Source organism: Caretta caretta, chromosome 4 (assembly GCF_965140235.1).
Source record: "Caretta caretta isolate rCarCar2 chromosome 4, rCarCar1.hap1, whole genome shotgun sequence".
Classification (NCBI taxonomy): domain Eukaryota; kingdom Metazoa; phylum Chordata; order Testudines; family Cheloniidae; genus Caretta; species Caretta caretta.
Genome location: NC_134209.1, coordinates 62,548,041 through 62,564,704, shown reverse-complemented (window position 1 = coordinate 62,564,704; position 16,664 = coordinate 62,548,041). Strand labels below are relative to the sequence as shown.

General features: G+C 44.9%; 1 protein-coding gene across 5 annotated transcripts in view; it reads left to right on the top strand.

Moving 5' to 3' along the window:
• Positions 1-15,428: 15,428 nt before the first annotated feature.
• The window catches only part of MGAT4D (MGAT4 family member D), a 126,245-nt gene continuing 125,009 nt past the window's right edge, over positions 15,429-16,664 (top strand). For 3 of the 5 annotated variants that reach the window (XM_075127695.1, XM_075127693.1, XM_075127696.1), the window contains exon 1: positions 15,591-15,680. Coding sequence is in view for 1 of the 5 variants with exons in the window: in XM_075127697.1 (XP_074983798.1) it covers positions 15,590-15,680 (91 nt within the window). In the remaining 4 variants the exon portion in view is untranslated. Of the gene's footprint in view, positions 15,681-16,664 lie in introns of all 5 variants that reach the window. The other 2 variants (XM_075127697.1, XM_075127694.1) reach the window with 2 other exon arrangements.

Sequence of the window (16,664 nt, the reverse complement as noted above, 5' to 3'; positions counted from 1 at the left end):
CTCAGTGTTCGTGTCATTCTTTGTTAGTTTCTAATTTCTTAATACTCACCTATATCTCCAGGGCTGCTGTTGAGATTTCCAAGGCTCCAAGCTGCTGGACATAAAGGTGTTGATAGCCATACATTTTCCAAAGTTGTTGTTATGTTACAATAGGAGATGGATGAAAAATAAAAAAAGCATTTGCATGACAAACTGCAAAATTTTGAAATGTTTTTTGTTCTGAACTGTTCAAAATGGATCCTATTTTTTCTGAATGCTTTTGCAAATTTGAAAAACTGGTTTTCAATAAATGAAAAACCTGTGTAACCACCTCTGTAATATTTTGATAGCATTCCATAAAAAATTGAAGACATGTTAGACACACAATTTTTTGCAAAAAGTGATGATTTTTACTTCTGAATTTTTCATGGAAAATTCATTTGTGAGAGGCTGTTTTTTTCTTTTTTAATATAAATTTTTTTCAGTCAAACATTTTTGACTATCTCTAATCATAATGCAGTGGGTCTTTCCTAGTTCCCTTCAATCAATATGATATATGCACATTATTCTGCAATGTAATCAATGTCTTTTTGCGCCCTCATTCATCCTTCATGCTTGAATTACTGTAATTCAGGGTGTGATGCGGTGGACTAGGCCTAGAGGCCTCAGGGTCCTACCACATCCTGTCCCAGAGATGATCAGAAGAGAAGTCCTCCAAGTGGCCTAGAGTGGTTGCAGGAAGCAGCCAGTCAGGGCCAGCAGACTTACATAAAAGGAGTTGCAGGGCCGGAGTCAGTCAGCTGCTGCTTGGAACTGGAGGAGAGAGGTCTATTCTGGCTGACTGAAAAAGCAGCAGGACCATGGACATCTCAGTGTGGGTAGGGAGCAGGGGAGGAAAGAAGGAGCTTTTGGCTGACTGCTGGGACTGAGTAAGGAATGAGCCCAGGGAAGGCCACAGGAAAATACTGTCTCCAGAGAGAAAGCCCTGGGGATATGGCCCTATACTAGGGCTGGGACAAGTTAAAGATGGTATTCCCTGGAAGGGGTTTGTTCTGTTTCACATACAGTGTATGTGACTTGGCCAAAGGGCTGAGTCCCTGTAAAACTACCTGAGAAACCACTGACAGGGGTCATTATAAACTGAAAAACTACAGACACATCTGATTAATAGGGGGTGCTTGTGAGAAGTGGGTGCCACACCATTACATGGGCATTAATTTTTGTGCAGTTGTTGGATGTATAAATGGTAATATCAGGTAGGAAGGTTATATTTCCTCTGTATTTGGCAGCGGTGTGACTGGTACTGGAATACGTCTATGTCTAAGTCTGGTGTCCACTATTCAAGAAGGATGGGTGTGGTCTACAAAGGTATTCTGACAACTAAGTCCCATTTTCACCCACTACTGCAATCCACAAAACTCCTACCTGGTTGCCACCTAACCCTCTAGGTGCCTAAACTCACTCAGCGCTTAAATTTTTGCTGCTGGGCATGTGCACTGCAGCCTCATGGTAGGCATCCAGACTCTGACCTCCCATGTAAGCCCCAGACTGATTTGCCAACAGGAAAAGATAGGTGTTTGGCTGCAGAAGGCACAGCTGGGGACCTAATCCAGTAGGCATTTTCAGAGGCTGCCTACTAGATTGGATGTCTCAGGTAAATTCACACCAAACAGTTGTAGGTGGGTTGAGGAGGACCTCCCTTATATCATTTAGCCTAGTGGACAGGGTACTCCTGTAGGCTAATTACAGTGCTCATTCCTCTGGGGGTGGGGGAAAGGGAAGTTATGAACAGGGATTGGCCACCTGTCATGTGAGTGCCCTAACCACTAGGCTTGTGGAATAGTCTGAGGTGGGTCTCCCTCAGTCTCAATTAATGCAGTTCTTAAAACAAACAAAAGGAAGTATTCGCACAATGCACAGTCAATCTGTGGAACTCATTGCCAGCGGATGTTGTGAAGGCCAAGACTATAACAGGGTTCAAAAAATAACTAGATAAATTCATGAATGATAGTGTCTCTAGCCTCTGTTTGCCGGAAGCTAGGAATGGGTTGACCAGGGATGGATCACTTGATGATTACCTGTTCTGTTCATTCCCTCTGGGGCACCTGGCATTGGCCACTGTTGGAAGACAGGATGCTTGGCTAGATGGACCTTTGGTCTGATCCAGTGTGGCCGTTCTTATGTTCCACTTTACTTAATTATTAATTGGGCCAATGAAAGAGTTAAAATGGCTCTGTAGCTAGTGGTTAGGGCACTCACCAAAGAGGTGGCTGATCCCTGTTCAAATTCTTTCTCCCACTCAATAGGAGGCGGGACTTGAATGAGGGGCCTTCCACATCCCAGGCAAGTATCCTAACCACTATGCTAAAGATTACAAAGGAGTGCCACCTTCATCTCTCCCTGCCGTTTTGGATCCTGCACACAACTTGGCCAGCCAATTACCTATCCCATGGTTTGTGGATTGTAAATAGAGATAGGTGCTTCCCCGCTGCTTGGATTTAGGCTTCTGTCTCTGAGATGGGGTGGAGTTTACCACACACACACCTCTTGTCAGTCACTCCCATTGGTGGCTGGCTGGCTTAGACAGCTAACCACCTACCATGCTGGCTTTGTGGATTAACGTCTAAGGTGCTTATCCATCCCTATTCATTGTATGGGAGCTTAGGCACCTAAGTCGGGCTTTGTGAATTGCAGTGTTGTTCCTGTGAATTTCTCAGCACCATGATGCTCAGTGTCACGACACCTAAATACCTTTGGAGATCTGTGCTGGAATGTATAATATGGAGAGGGCTCAGAGAAGAGGCATATGAATGATTAAAGCAAAATATATTTTATAGTGATAGACTCAAGAAGTTAAATCTATTTAGTTTAACAAAGAGAAGGTTAAGTTGTGATTTATCTCAGTTTATAAGTAGCTACATAGATGATATAAAATTTATAATAGCATCTTCGTTCTAGCAGACAAAGAGAGAACAAGATCCAATGGGTGGAAACTGAAGTGAAACAAATTTGGAGATAAGGTGCACATTTTTAAGTGAGAATAATTAACTATTAGAAAAATTTACCAATGATTGTGGTGGATTTTTATCACTGGCAATTTTTAAATAAAGATTGGATGCTTTTCCTAAAAGATACGCACTAGTTCAAACAATAATTAAATCATGGAAGTCCTACGTTAGACAGGAGGTTAGACTAGATGATCACAATAATCTCTTCTGTCTCTGTAATCTATACATCTGTAATTTCTCAGTGTTGATGATTTCAGTAAGAGGTTTACAGTTAATGTAATACAACATTCATTATGAAACTTCCTTTTGTTGGAGTTTTATTATATCCATTACAGAAATGCAACAAATGTGTAGTCCAGTAAGATTGATTGATTACTTACTTTCACAGGGATGCTATTTCTATAAACTACTAATTACTCAAATGGAATCAATACTGTGGTGTCAGTCTCAGCTCTCTGAAAATTTTAGCTTCCTTTCTTAATTTACACTGATCAATCTTCCAACCTGACCTCTTACCATAATTTCAATGCAAAGAGAAATGATACCCTCCTTCATGACCACTTATGGCCCTTTGCAACTAATGCACACTAAGAAGTTCCTTCACCTTCAGGGAAAAAAACCTATAACCCCCAACATGAATCTAATCTGTAGTAAATCAGATTTTTTTCCCTTCCAGTGACTGTTGCCCAGTGAAAAGAACTAGTGTTAGTGGCAGTCATTCAGAGTAAGGGAATCTGAAAGACACCTGCAACACACAGAGAATAATCTTATTCATTCCGATTATCCTAAATTTTGACAAATATTCATCTTGACCTTTCTTATCTGTAAAATTGCTTACACCTACCTAAATGTGTGAAACTGCCACTGAAAATGTGAAAATGTGGGACAACCACTTTAGTTACTCATGAGAAAAAATATATTCAGACAATATAAGGGCTAGATCCTACAAATCCAACTCACTAGTATTCCTTATCCCAGGAAACAGCCAATGGGACTACTTCAGTGAGTAAGGACTATTCACATGAATAAGAGTTTGCAGTATCTAGCCCTAGTTTATAATGTTTCTCCAAGATTAAATATTGTTAAGATGGAAGCGTCTTCCTCACATTTATTGTCTTTTCTAAGTTTTGCTGCTGCTAGTAAAATTTCATACATTACAAAGTGGCATACTGAAGTTTCTCCACTTTCACCACTGAAATCTTCAGTTTCCTAAGTTGGATCCCCCTTTGGTATAGAGGAGATGGCTGCTAGCAGAGCATTTTTCTGGGGTTGGGAGGGATCTTTTCCTTTGGAGTGCTCTGAATTCCTCCCCTCCTCCTATTCCAAAATGGCCTGAGTCTATAGAGCTTCAGGCATGCTCCCAAGCTTACTTGTTTAAGGGGGCATTGTGGGGGGCTGAAGCAGTTTATGATGGGATTGTTGTCTGGTGATTTTAAATTTTATTGGTCTGCTGCATGGTTATTCGTATGAGATGTGATAGGGTGCAGGAAGGAGAAGTGATGAGGCTTTGGATGATTTGTTTTGTAAAGTATAAATGTATGTTAAGAGTGTCCAGCATTTTGGATTTCTTAGATCAAAATCGAAATAAAGAAATTATGGTGGGCTGGCTTTCCCAAAACATCTGTCAATCCAATATATATGAATGGGAATTGGGTATTAAAATCATAACTAATAAGCACTCTCCCCCAAATTTAAAATCTAGAGACACACTTTTGATTTGTTCTTAATCATTGAAGTACCTAATGTAATAATAAAACACAAATGTGAATCAGTAGGCTAGTAGTTCATGCCCCAGATATGCTTGAATGCCTTCAGTCACCCAAGAAGTTCACTAATGCAGCCGTGACATGGCTGATGGCTATTAGAGTTTTGATAATTCACTTTAAATTACATTTTAAAAAATGTCTGAGGCTGGTAATGGTGCAACATACCCTTACACTATGAAAAGTAGATGGGTAAGATAAAATAACAGGGAAAAGGCTATAAATACTTTCTTTTTTATTTTGAAAATATTTATTGTTTATTAATATTTTTGTAAATAGAAGTATCTTAGACTTCCTGGCTGCTACTTGAAAAATAATTGTCCTGACATGTTCCTTCCCAGAGAGATTTCAGGAAATTTGGTATACTTTTCTGTGTAAAAATGAATTTTGAGGGATTTCAAATATAAGAATCCCCTCTTCACAAATCCTTTCTCTTCACTTCCTTAAATAATTCTATCACTGGACTTTTTGGTTATATGGGTCTGTGTGTTACAAGTGACTCTATGGTCCCATATCTTATTTTGAAATTAGCTAATAAGCTGCTACAAATCAGGTCAAGATTTTGTCCATGTATTTGAAGTGCCGCTGGAAACATGGTCCTGTTGTCTGCTGCATCAGTAATAGGTTAATAATGATTGGAAACATGAGGAACTGGAATCCACATGACTAGATACATTATTAATATTTATTATTTATTGAACTCTGATAGTGTGCTTTGCATAGCCGCAAGGAGCATTCAGCATACTGCAGGCAGACAAAACAGTTCTGACAAATATAGTACCTTGGGTGACAATATAAACTCAGGGAGTGTTTCACCCTTGTTTAAATGTCTTATAGCATAAATGTGCTTTTAAAGAATGAATTTGAAGAAGAATGACAAATTAATAATGCACAGAAGAGGGAGATGGTTCTGAGGGCTTGTCTGCACGAGAAAGTTGCACCAATAAAACTTAAGGTGTGAATTTAAACTGATATAGTTAAATCTGTGCAAAAGGCAGTATACATGCTCTTATTTTGGTATGAGTGGTTTATTTTGGTTTAGCTTAAACTGATTAAGAGGAAGTTTAATTAAAGAAAAAGAAGCCACACGTATAAAAATGCGTCCACACAAGTTTTGTTCTAGCTTAACTATATCAATTAAAAAGCCAAATCAAGTTAAACCAGTGCAACTTTCTCACATAGACAAAAGGAAGTAAATTTAAAGGCACCGTTGGCAGAAAGGTAAGGAGAGAGACTTGAAAGGAATGGAGCAAATAAGGAGGGCATGTTTGCCAGTAAATTCTGACTTTATGCCAGGCAGTGAAACCTTAGCTACTATTGGTATATTTACATTTTGAGGAACAATTGATGCAATAGAGTTGAAATGTGCCCAGTCGCCAAACGCCACATTCTAATTTTCCACAGTTTAACACTTTTCTCCACTCCCTGCATTCATTATTAAGTAAGTGATCATCATAATTCAACATGCTCTGAGTAACTATTTGCTTCAGAGTAAACCTTAATAACTAACCTAATGCATTTTTGACAGCCTACACCAGACTTTCCCCTGTATGTTGTCTCGGTATTTTATTAGTTTCTGGGGACAAATGATAATAAATTTTACTAGCTGGCTCTGAAAATAAACTAAAATTTAATGTGTTTTAAGTTATAACATCGTCCACTTCAATGTGTTCAGCTTAATCTGCCCAACCACATCCTAGATATGTTCACTTTTATGGCTTCATAACAGAGACAAGCAAGTTGATTAGTAATGTAAAATGTTTGTAATACAGATTAAAGAAGACTGGTATTTTCATTGCTAAAAGCAAAACAAACCGAGCAACCAGCAGCTTAGTTTAGTGACTGAGGGCTTGGCTACACTTGCAAGTTACAGCGCAGTAAAGCAGCCCCGGGCGTCCTAGCTCACTCCCTGTCCACACTGGCACCCCACCCCCCATTTGAAAAGCACGTTGCAGTCACCTGCATGCTGGGATAGCTGCCCATAGTGCACTGCTCCCAATGCTGCTGCAAGTGCTGCAAATGTGGCCATGCCAGTGCACTGTCAGCTGTCAGTGTGGACAGACTGCAGCACTTTCCCTACTGTGCTCTACGAAGGCAGGTTTAACTCACAGCACTCTACATCTGCAAGTGTCGCCATGCCCTGAGAATAGGTTAGGAGGCAGGAATAGCTGAGTTCTAATCCCAGCCTTTCTAGTGGCTCCCTAGGCCATATTAATTTCCGAATTTCTAAACTATAACTAGACTACACAAGATGATGTGACTTCTGTAAAGCATTTGTTTTTATCAGGAGTGGACATGTGATTAAATGCAGACCTGATGTGATTATCAGGATGGGTGGTGATAAATTGGCAAACCATATCCATTCGTCATTTTCTAATATAGAGACTAATTGTCAGTATACTGACAGCATGGAAAAGGAAGGTTGGGATAATCAAACTTCCATTGATGTTCACTGGAAGTTAGCTGCCTAACTCCCTTAGGTGCCTTTGATCATTTCAAATTAAGTAACCAAGGATACCTGAGAATAAAGAAGAATGTGATCTGCAATTAATACAAACCAATCCTGCTATTTTGACTATTTATTCAAATAGTGCATGTTATATTTGTGACATCTCTCTGAAAAGTAATGTATCATGTCCACTGGCAGTGTGGCATGAAGTGTCAGAGGCTGGTGTTGCTTTGGGCTTCTTTATATGTTCCTGGTGCTGAACACCTTCATGGACTTGGAAAATAAATTGTGGTGTTTTACTAATGTCAGATGGTTGTTTTTAATTTAGTTAGCCAGCTGCTTCCTTTAGCGATTTGATGGCGTTTTCCCAACCTTTCCGTGGGCAATGTGACTGCCATTCAAAACAACTATTACCTCAAATGCCCAGAAGAAGTTTATGTACTCGGTATTTGTTAATACAACTACCCTGATCACAAGTAATATATTGTATTGCTCTGAGTATATTGAAAAGGCAAACAGGTTGAAGAAATGACTGCCAAAGACCACACCGGCATTTTAAAGCAATAAACAGAACTGAAGCACTCTGCTTTGCTTAGTCCTGGGAAAATAGGCCCAGATCCACAAAGGTAATTAGGCACATCAAACCCCACATTTAGGTACCTAAATCCCAGTTTTAGGCTCCACTGTGATCCACAAAACCCCTGCTTGGCTGCTCTCAATTGCTGTAGGTGCCTAAATTCACTTGGCACCTACATTTTCAGAGTAAAAGTTCTGTAGGTGCCTAAGGTCTTGTCTACATGATGCCAGCAAAGGGCTCTGGAGGGGTGTGATTTGTAGAATGCTCTAAGTGCGCTGCTGGCACATTCTAAAATATAGTTTGCAGGAGGCAGGAGCACTTTCCTGACACCATGCAGAAAGGCCCTAAATTTTTGCCTGTGGGCATATGCATGCACTGGATGCCTACCTCCTGCCTAACCCCCAGCATGATTCCCAAACCAGGAAAAGGTAGGTTGAGGAGTGCCTATCTTGCCTGTGAGGCTTGAACCTGTAGGTGTGCTCAGAGCCCATTCACTAGATCAAACCCCATTCAAAATCCAGGAGTGCTCACCTTATAACTTCTAATCTAGTGCTTTTGTTAGAACACACACTTGGTGACCCAGGTTCAATTCCCCCCTTTGTTTGCAGTAGTCTTCCGCATCTCTCAAGAGTGTGCTCTAATCACTGAGCAGTCAGGTAGGAGTGATTCAGGAATAGATAATCTTAAGGAGAAGTTTGAACTAAACTTTATATTATTTTACTATTAATAAAAACCAGATCCCAGGAATAGGGGTTCAGAGAGCCAATTTCAGGGGGTCCACAGTTACCCCTGGCGCATCCCATTGGGCTTGAGCCCTAGTGCATTGGTGGACACACACACACACACACCCCTACCCCTACCTTGCAGGGCTGGAGCCCCAAGAACCCTGCCTTGCACCTGAAGCCCGGAGCCTTGAATGCAGAGGGTGTGGAGGGTGACCAGACAGCAAGTGTGAAAAATCGGGATGGGGGGGTGGGGGGTAACCATATTTTAAAAAGCCCCAAATATCGGGACTATCTCTATAAAATTGGGACATCTGGTCACCCTAAGGGTGTGGGGAACTTCAGGAAATATGCTATGAGAATTTAAGCCCTGGTTTGAACTGAGCAGTCAGGTAGGAGTAATTCAGGAATAGATAATCTTAGGGTGAAGTTTTGAACTAAACTTTATATTATTTTACTATTAATAAAAAACAGATCCCAGGAATAGGGTTCTGGGGATTCTGTGTTGTATGTGGACTGTTTGAGAGCAAGCTAAGAAAGGTGTCTACTCACGGCATGGAATATGAAAAATGCTATTTAAATGTTAAATTAAATGGGAGTAACTAAACTTTGTGATGTGTACTTTCAAGTCCAAGACCTCATGTAATATTGTCACTGTAACTGGGTATTTCTCCTATTTCCTTAGCTTCATTTGTCCTCCTATAATATTTCATGTTGGAAACTAGGGTACAAACTGTGCATCAAAGAGGCTGCATTCATATGTTGCTGTAAGATGTTTATCACACCCATGGGTATTAATGAATAATAATCAACATATATAATTTACTTCTCTTAATAATCATTTTATTATTACACTTCTAAAAGCTCAAAGGAAGGTTGTACCAATAGAAGATGAGAAGCAGCATATAGCTTGTGAGTGCCTCAGATAAACTAGCTTATTTTTAGAGGTCATAACATTTTATTAGTATGAGTAGTAGCAGCAGCTCACAGAGGCTTCAATCAAATCAGGGCCGCAGTATGCCACGTTCTGTACAGACATATACTAAAACAGAATTCCTGTCCCCAAGGGAATCTAATCTTAATTTAATATGAAATGGAATCAGTGGATAACCAACCAAATGGAGGAGATAAGGGAAATATGGGGTAATAGTGATACAAGTATATTTTGCATAAATTAGCTGTATGCTCTATTTATAGCTATAGAGGGTTATGTTGTTTGCTTAATTGAGATAAATAAGGAGAGTGGCTTAATGCTTTCCTAGCCATTATCAGCTAGTAGTGTTCCATAAGTATCATAGTTGAAATAGCTTTATGGATTTTATCACTTTTTATTTTTCTAGGGTAGCATCCTACACATGAGGAACATGGGAGAGAGCAAGAAGATGCTCAAGGGAAAGCTGACAAATAGGTCATGGATGCTCGCTTTGTTGGTGGTGCAAACAGGGCTGGCTCCAGGCACCAACGAAGAAAGGAGGTGCCTGGGGCGGCCAATAGCATCCAGGTCTTCCATGGCAATTCGGCGGCGAGCCCTGCAGTCCCTCTCATCCTCTTCAGCAGCACTTTGGTGGCAGCTCAACCAGGCTTGTTTTTTTTTTTTTCTTTGCCGCTTGGGGCAGCAAAAGAGCTGGAGCCGGCCATGGGTGCAAAGAGATAATTGACAAAATAAGATTGTGGAGCAGATAGAGTGGGAAGTAAACTGTGAAAACCTTAAAGGTGAGGACCAGGACGGGGATCCACAAAGGGACTTGGACCTCAGCATTACAATGCCAAGCATCACAATACCTAACTTCTCAGTGCCTAGAAAATCACAGGAACACCATTGTGATCTTCAAAGCCTGAGTTAGGTGCCAAGGCTCCTATACAATGAATGGGGAGAGATAGGAGCCTGAGACTGTGATCCACAAAGCTAGCATGCTAGGTGGGAAGCCATCTAAGCCAGTGGTTCTCAAAGCCGGTCTGCTGCTTGTTCAGGGAAAGCCCCTGGCGGTCTGGACTGGTTTGTTTACCTGCCAGGTCCTCAAGTTCCACCGATCACGGCTCCCACTGGCTGTGGTTCACTGCTTCAGGACAATGGGGGCTGTGGGAAGCGGTGCGGGCCAAGGGACATGCTGGCCGCCCTTCCCGCAGCCCCCATTGGCCTGGAGCGGCAAACCGCGGCCAGTGGGAGCCGCGATCGGCTGAACCTGGAGATGCGGCAGGTAAACAAACCAGTCCGGCGCACCAGGGGCTTTCCCTGAACAAGCATCGGACCGGCTTTGAGAACCACTGATCTAAGCTATCCAATGGGACATGCTGAGGAAAGGGGTGTGTGCTAAGCCTTGCCCATCTCAGAAATAGACACCTAAATCCAAGTTGCGGGGAGCACCTAATTCGGTTTGTGATCTGTAAACAAGGCGAAGATAGGCATTTGGTTGCCTACATGGTCTGTGGGGCCAAAATCAAAAGAGGCTGATAGGAAGCGGCAGCCCTCCCTTATAATCTTTGGCCAAGTGGCTAGGGTACTCAGCCAGGATGTAGGAGACCCCCAGTTCAAGTCATCCCTCCAACTGAGGGGCAGAACAGATAGGAACAGAGATCAGCCACTTCTCAGGTAGGTGCTGTAACCACTAGGCTATGGAATATTCTAATGTGGGTCTCCCTTAGTCTGTCATATTGAAATTGTTCCACTTTAATTAAATTATTTAATAAATATTAGTTGGGCAACTGAAAGTGTTAGAATCACTCTGTAGCCTAATGGGTAGAGCAATTGCCCGAGAGGTGGCCAATCCCTGTACAAATCCCTTCTCTCCCTCAGGAGGAGGGCCTTGAATCAGGGTGGGAGATGTCACATCCTAAGTGAAGTACCCTAGCTCCTAGGCTAGTTTTATAAGGGAGGACCTGATCCTTCTTCCACCCTTCCCCAGCTGGTTTGTGTAAGCTTGCTTGAGGGGCCTGACCTGGCCTCTGAGCACACCTACTGGATCAGTCCCTTGCAGGTGAGTTAAGCAGCCAAATGCCTGTCTTCCCTAGTTTGTAAATTGCTCTAGGGCTCGGGGTGGGACATAAGTGTCCAGGTGCCTAGAGGGAAGCAGCAGTGCACATGGTCAGAGGCAGAAACATAGGTACCTAGGGAACTTTTACTGCAGAAATGTAGGCACTGAGTGAATTTAGGTTCCTACAGGATTAGGTGGCAGCCAAGTGGGAGTTTTGTGGATTGCAGTAGTACCTTTGTGGCTCGCACTTGAGAAGCTTGTATTTGATATGGTGAAATAAGAGGGGAAGGACTCAAAGCAGGGTTGTTGAGGAGTAGGATGTTGTAAGAACAGGGCACATAAATTATCTTAACAACCAAATAGACCTGAACAGGACAAGATTGTACTAGTAGTCACAGTGTGAAATGGCCTGGAGGAAAGTTTTGGTGTTGCAATTAGAGGCAAAAGGCTTCTTTGAAATCTTGTGTAGGAAGAAGCAGGAAGATATAGACACAGCCTGGGATGTTGATCTAATGAGAGGGCAGAGTCAATAAGACACAGGTTATAGGCCTGATTAACTAGGGGGATGTTTGTGTGGCCCACAATGACAAAGTAAAAGAGTGAAAGGGGATACCTTGGCAGGGGACAGATAATCAGGAGCTCACTTTTTGCTATACTGAGTTTAAATAGAAATGTAAGAAACAGTGGTGGATTTACAGTTAGTGGGGCCCTGTGCTCAGCTTCATTTTTGCTACCCCACCCCGCAGCCAAGAAAAAGAACATTCTCTCTTATCTCCCCCATCCCTGTTTTTCATTCTTTTTTTCTTCATCCTCCTCCTATTATAAGTAATAGAAAGTAAATGAAAATAAAGTGAGGTACCTTGATTGTTTTTGTATTCTAACTTATTTTTCCACAGACCACTTGAAAATTTCTAAGGGTCTCAGCGGATCACTTAATGATCTTTCCAAATATTGTTTGTACTGTTAGCTAACTATTGTAAAGTGCTTTGGATAAGCGCACTTTATAAAAAAACAAAAACAAAACAAAAACATAAAAAAACATTGGGTGCGGGGTCTGGCCAGGAGTTAGAATGTGGGAGGAGGCTCAGTGTTGGGATGTGGGGTCTGGGAGGGAGTTAGGGTGCAGCAGTGGGGTTGGGGTTAGGGTGCAGGGTCTGGCCAGGAGTTAAGATGTGGAAGAGGGCTCAGGGTTGGGGTGTGGGGCCTGGGAGAGAGTTAGGGTGCAGGAGCAGGTTGGGGTGCAGGGTCTGGCCAGGAGTTAGGGTGTGGAAGGGGGCTCAGGGCTGGGGCAGAGGGTTGGGGTGTGGAGCACTTACCTGGGGCAGCTTCTGTTTGGTGCTAGGGGTGCAGGTGGGGATGGGGGGCATGCAGAAGCTCCTGCTTGATGCTCAGGGTGGGGGTGGGAATGAGGGGCTGCAGGATTCAGGGAAGGGGATGTGGGTGAGGCTGGGTGTGTGTGGGTGCAGGAGTCAGGGCAGGTGGCTGGGGGGTATGTGTGGTGTGTAGGGGGAAGTGCGCGGGGCGGAAGGGCTCAGGGCTGGGGCAGTCCCAGTCGTGGCCGCTGGGTTACCTTACCTGGCTGGCTGGTGGACCTGTCCCTGCCCTACTGCTACTCCTGTTCGCTGCCAAAGGGAGCTGTGGTGGCAGCAGCATGTGAGAGCTGAGACTCTGCTGGCCTGTTGCTCCCTTCCTCTGGCCTTTTTCCAGGAGCTGCCAGCAGCAGTGCACGCCAGGGACTGCACCTGCACTGCCTGGCGTCCAGAGGAGCAGGGCAGCAGGACAGGTGCAGACGGACACCCCACCAGGGGAGTGCAGCCGCCTCCCCTACAGCATGCCCCCAGCTGGCCCCTCACCTGCCTGCCTCACCTGGCCGCCAGCACGAGCCAGCAGCAGAAGCCCTGGGAGGCAGCCGGAGCCCAGCTCACCAGCTGGGAGAATGTACCGCACACTGTGCCTCCAGCACAGCTCTCAAACGGCTCCCTCCCTGCTCTCCCCCAAAGCTTCTGCCCCATCGTGGTCCCCCTGCAGGGGGTGCTGGATGGTGCTGGGCTCCCTAGCCCTTGGGCCCCCTGTAGTTGGGGAGCCCCGTGCCAGGGCACTGTGTGTTTCATTGTAAATCCGCCTCTGGTAAGAAAGACAGGCAAAGATCTGGGATTGGACTGCAGAAGACTGATCCAGAGTGGAGAGAGAGATTTGGGAGTAACTGGTGAAAATAGAGTTGTCAAAGCCATGTGAGGGGTAAGATCGCCCATTCTTAAGGTGCAAAGGAAGATTAGGAGGGGCCTTTCTCACTATAGAAATTAGACTTAAACTAACATGGTTCAATTAAAATTTAAAGTCTCAGTGAAAACTGGGAAGCTCCAAATTTAAGGTTCCCATTGCCCCTCTAACTTGGCCGTATTATAAGTACATATAGATAAAGATTTTGGGCAGTTCTCTTATGTGTTTGTGTGCTGGGCACTGTACAATGACAGAAGGGTTTGCGCATACGGATAGAGGTAAACGTATATCTTAATATTTGTGCATATGTTGTAAGAGAACTGAGTTAGATGGGGAGAAATGTCACTGATGTGTCTAGACCTTTAAATTCTAATTCATTAACCCAGTTTTGTGTACCTAATTTTCCTTTAAAAAAAAGAGAGAGAGAGAACGTTAGAGTTCTGGTGCACTTATGGACAGTGGTAAGCATATTTTTAACATGAGATAAGGATTGTTCATTCAAATCCAAATACAATAGCGGTATTGATATTTTCTATGTGTTTGTAGAGGGCTGGGTAACAATTATGGTATTTTGACTTGTGTGGCAAACATCACACATTTAAATAAATGTACCAGGTCATGAAGGTTTCAGAGTAACAGCCGTGTCAGTCTGTATTCCCAAAAAGAAAAGGAGGACTTGTGGCACCTTAGAGACTAACCAATTTATTTGAGCATAAGCTTTCGTGATTATGCTCAAATAAATTGGTTAGTCTCTAAGGTGCGAAAAGTACTCCTTCAGGTCATGAAGGTTTCTGTAGTGGGGAAGAGATTTGGACCAGGCACTTGTGTCAGTGGGAGATTGTGGAGAGAGTTTCTGCAGCTAGGATGGGGTTCAAGTCCCAGGAATTTGTCAGCAGAGCTTGGGGAAGATGACAGGGTTTCTGCAGTTGAGTGAATAGTCAGGTTAGTACTTGTCCAATACTTGCCTCTTTGGGAGTTTATATGCAGTGGTGTTATAGCCCTGTCAACTCCAGGGTTAGATATTAGAGAGATATTAGATATTAGAGAGACAAGGTATCTTTTATTGGCCCAACTTCTGTTGGTGAGAGAGACAAGCTTTCCAGCTACCTGAAGAAGAGCTGTGTGTGGCTGGAAAGCTTGTCTCTCCCACCAACAGCAGCTGGGCCAATAAAAGATACTATTTTGTCTCCTTTGGGAGCCGTGAGCATGGTTGTGTAGGTGGCGTGGTTCATTCCTACCCCTGACACCTGTCCCTTTTGTGGTGTGAGGGAGATCCTGGTTCGCACGGAAGAATACAGCTCTCCGATGCAGTAAATAGGGACCAGGCGCGGGGGAGCCCACACTGATCTCGCGGGCTGACTGTACGCTTCCTCCTCCAGGACAGCGCTGACCGGCTCCGCGGCCTCTTGCGCTCCCGAGTTGGAGAAGCGCAGCCGGGGAGGCGGGAGCAAGCCTGGTGACGCGGCATAGCACTGGGAAGCTAGGGCCGCTAGCGAGTGCCTGGCCATGGGGCAGGGCGGGAGGTGGAATTGCAGCCTTGCTAGCTGCAGAGGGGCGGGGAGAGGAGGAGCGCTGTCCCTCGCCGGCCCCCGAGCCCGTCGGAGCAGAACAGGGCGCGGCTGGGGGCTCCCGAGAGACGCGAGGGGCTGGAGGAAGCGGGGCGGCTGCCGCAGCAGCGCCGCCAGGGGGAGCGCGCTAGAGAGCGGGGGCGGCGGTGCCCTGCCAGGTGGGCGCCGCCGACGGGGCGAGTTCAAGGAGGGCAGACTTGCCGGGGCGGGCGTGGCCGCGGGCGGCCGAGCCTGCGCGGGCGGTCAGGGGGAGCGCTGGGAGCCGCGGGGCCAGCGCGGGCGCAGGGTCGCTGGAGGAGAGGCTGCGGCTGCGGCTGGGGCATGCGGGGAGATGAGGCTCAAGCCCGGCAGCATCGTGACATTTCTGTGCCTCAGCGCCGCCTTCTCCTTTGTCTGCTTCACCGCCTGGAGCAGGAGCGGAGGTGAGAGCCGCCGGGGCGCGAGCCCTCGGGGCTGCCAACCGCCGCCCTCGCGCCGGGGTCCCCCTCAGGTGCCGGGGGAGTCACCTCCCAACGGCCGCCGCCTTCTGCACCTGCTCAGCTCCCCTCCCCGCTGGGGGCTGCCGGCCACAACCCCGGGCCCCCAGCCCGGCCCCTCGCTGCACTGGGGCAGGAGGGAGCCGCAGGTGTCGCTCTGTCCTCCCCGGGCTGCTGACACTGCCCCGGGCCGGGTGAACAGTAGCGGTCCTGGGGCTACTCCGGGCACCCACGCGGAAACCTTCGGTAGCAGGCAGCTGATGCTTCAAAAATGTCTTGGGGCACGAAGTAGCATTTCAGATTAAAATGCTGTTTTAATCCATTGGCTGTGATCTGCTGCTGTCCGGGGCAGGAGCTACCTCCGGCCTGGTATTCAGAGGTGCTGAGCACCTTCAGTTCCCATTGACTTCATGGGGGGTTCAGCACTTCTGAAAAATCAAGCCTTTATGTCTTACTACCTTCCACCTTTATAATTATCACATCCCTACATACTTGGGATGGTAAGGGTTACACACAGGATTTCTGAGGTGTTACAATTTATAATAATCTCACCCTGTTAAGAACTATTCACATTTCCCAGAATAAGAGGCTGTATACTGGTTAATTATTGTCCTCAAATTAAGGCTAAGAAAAAAAAACTGTTTAAGAGACCACACAGGAAGGTAGCTCCTAACCAGTAGCTGTTTAGGAAATGTTTGTATTGCACAGTCTGCACTGAATTATCTGGAACTGATTATCCTCACTTAAACTAGTATAAATGGAAGTCAGTAGAGAGATCCCCCATTTTATAGTGGGGTCATAGCCCAGTCCTGCTCCCACTAATCAATTGCAAAACTTCTGTTGACTTCAATGCTTCAGGATCCAGCCTTCTGTGTTTTAGAACCTTATCTTGCAAATATTTATGCAGGTATGCAAATTTACTCACATGAC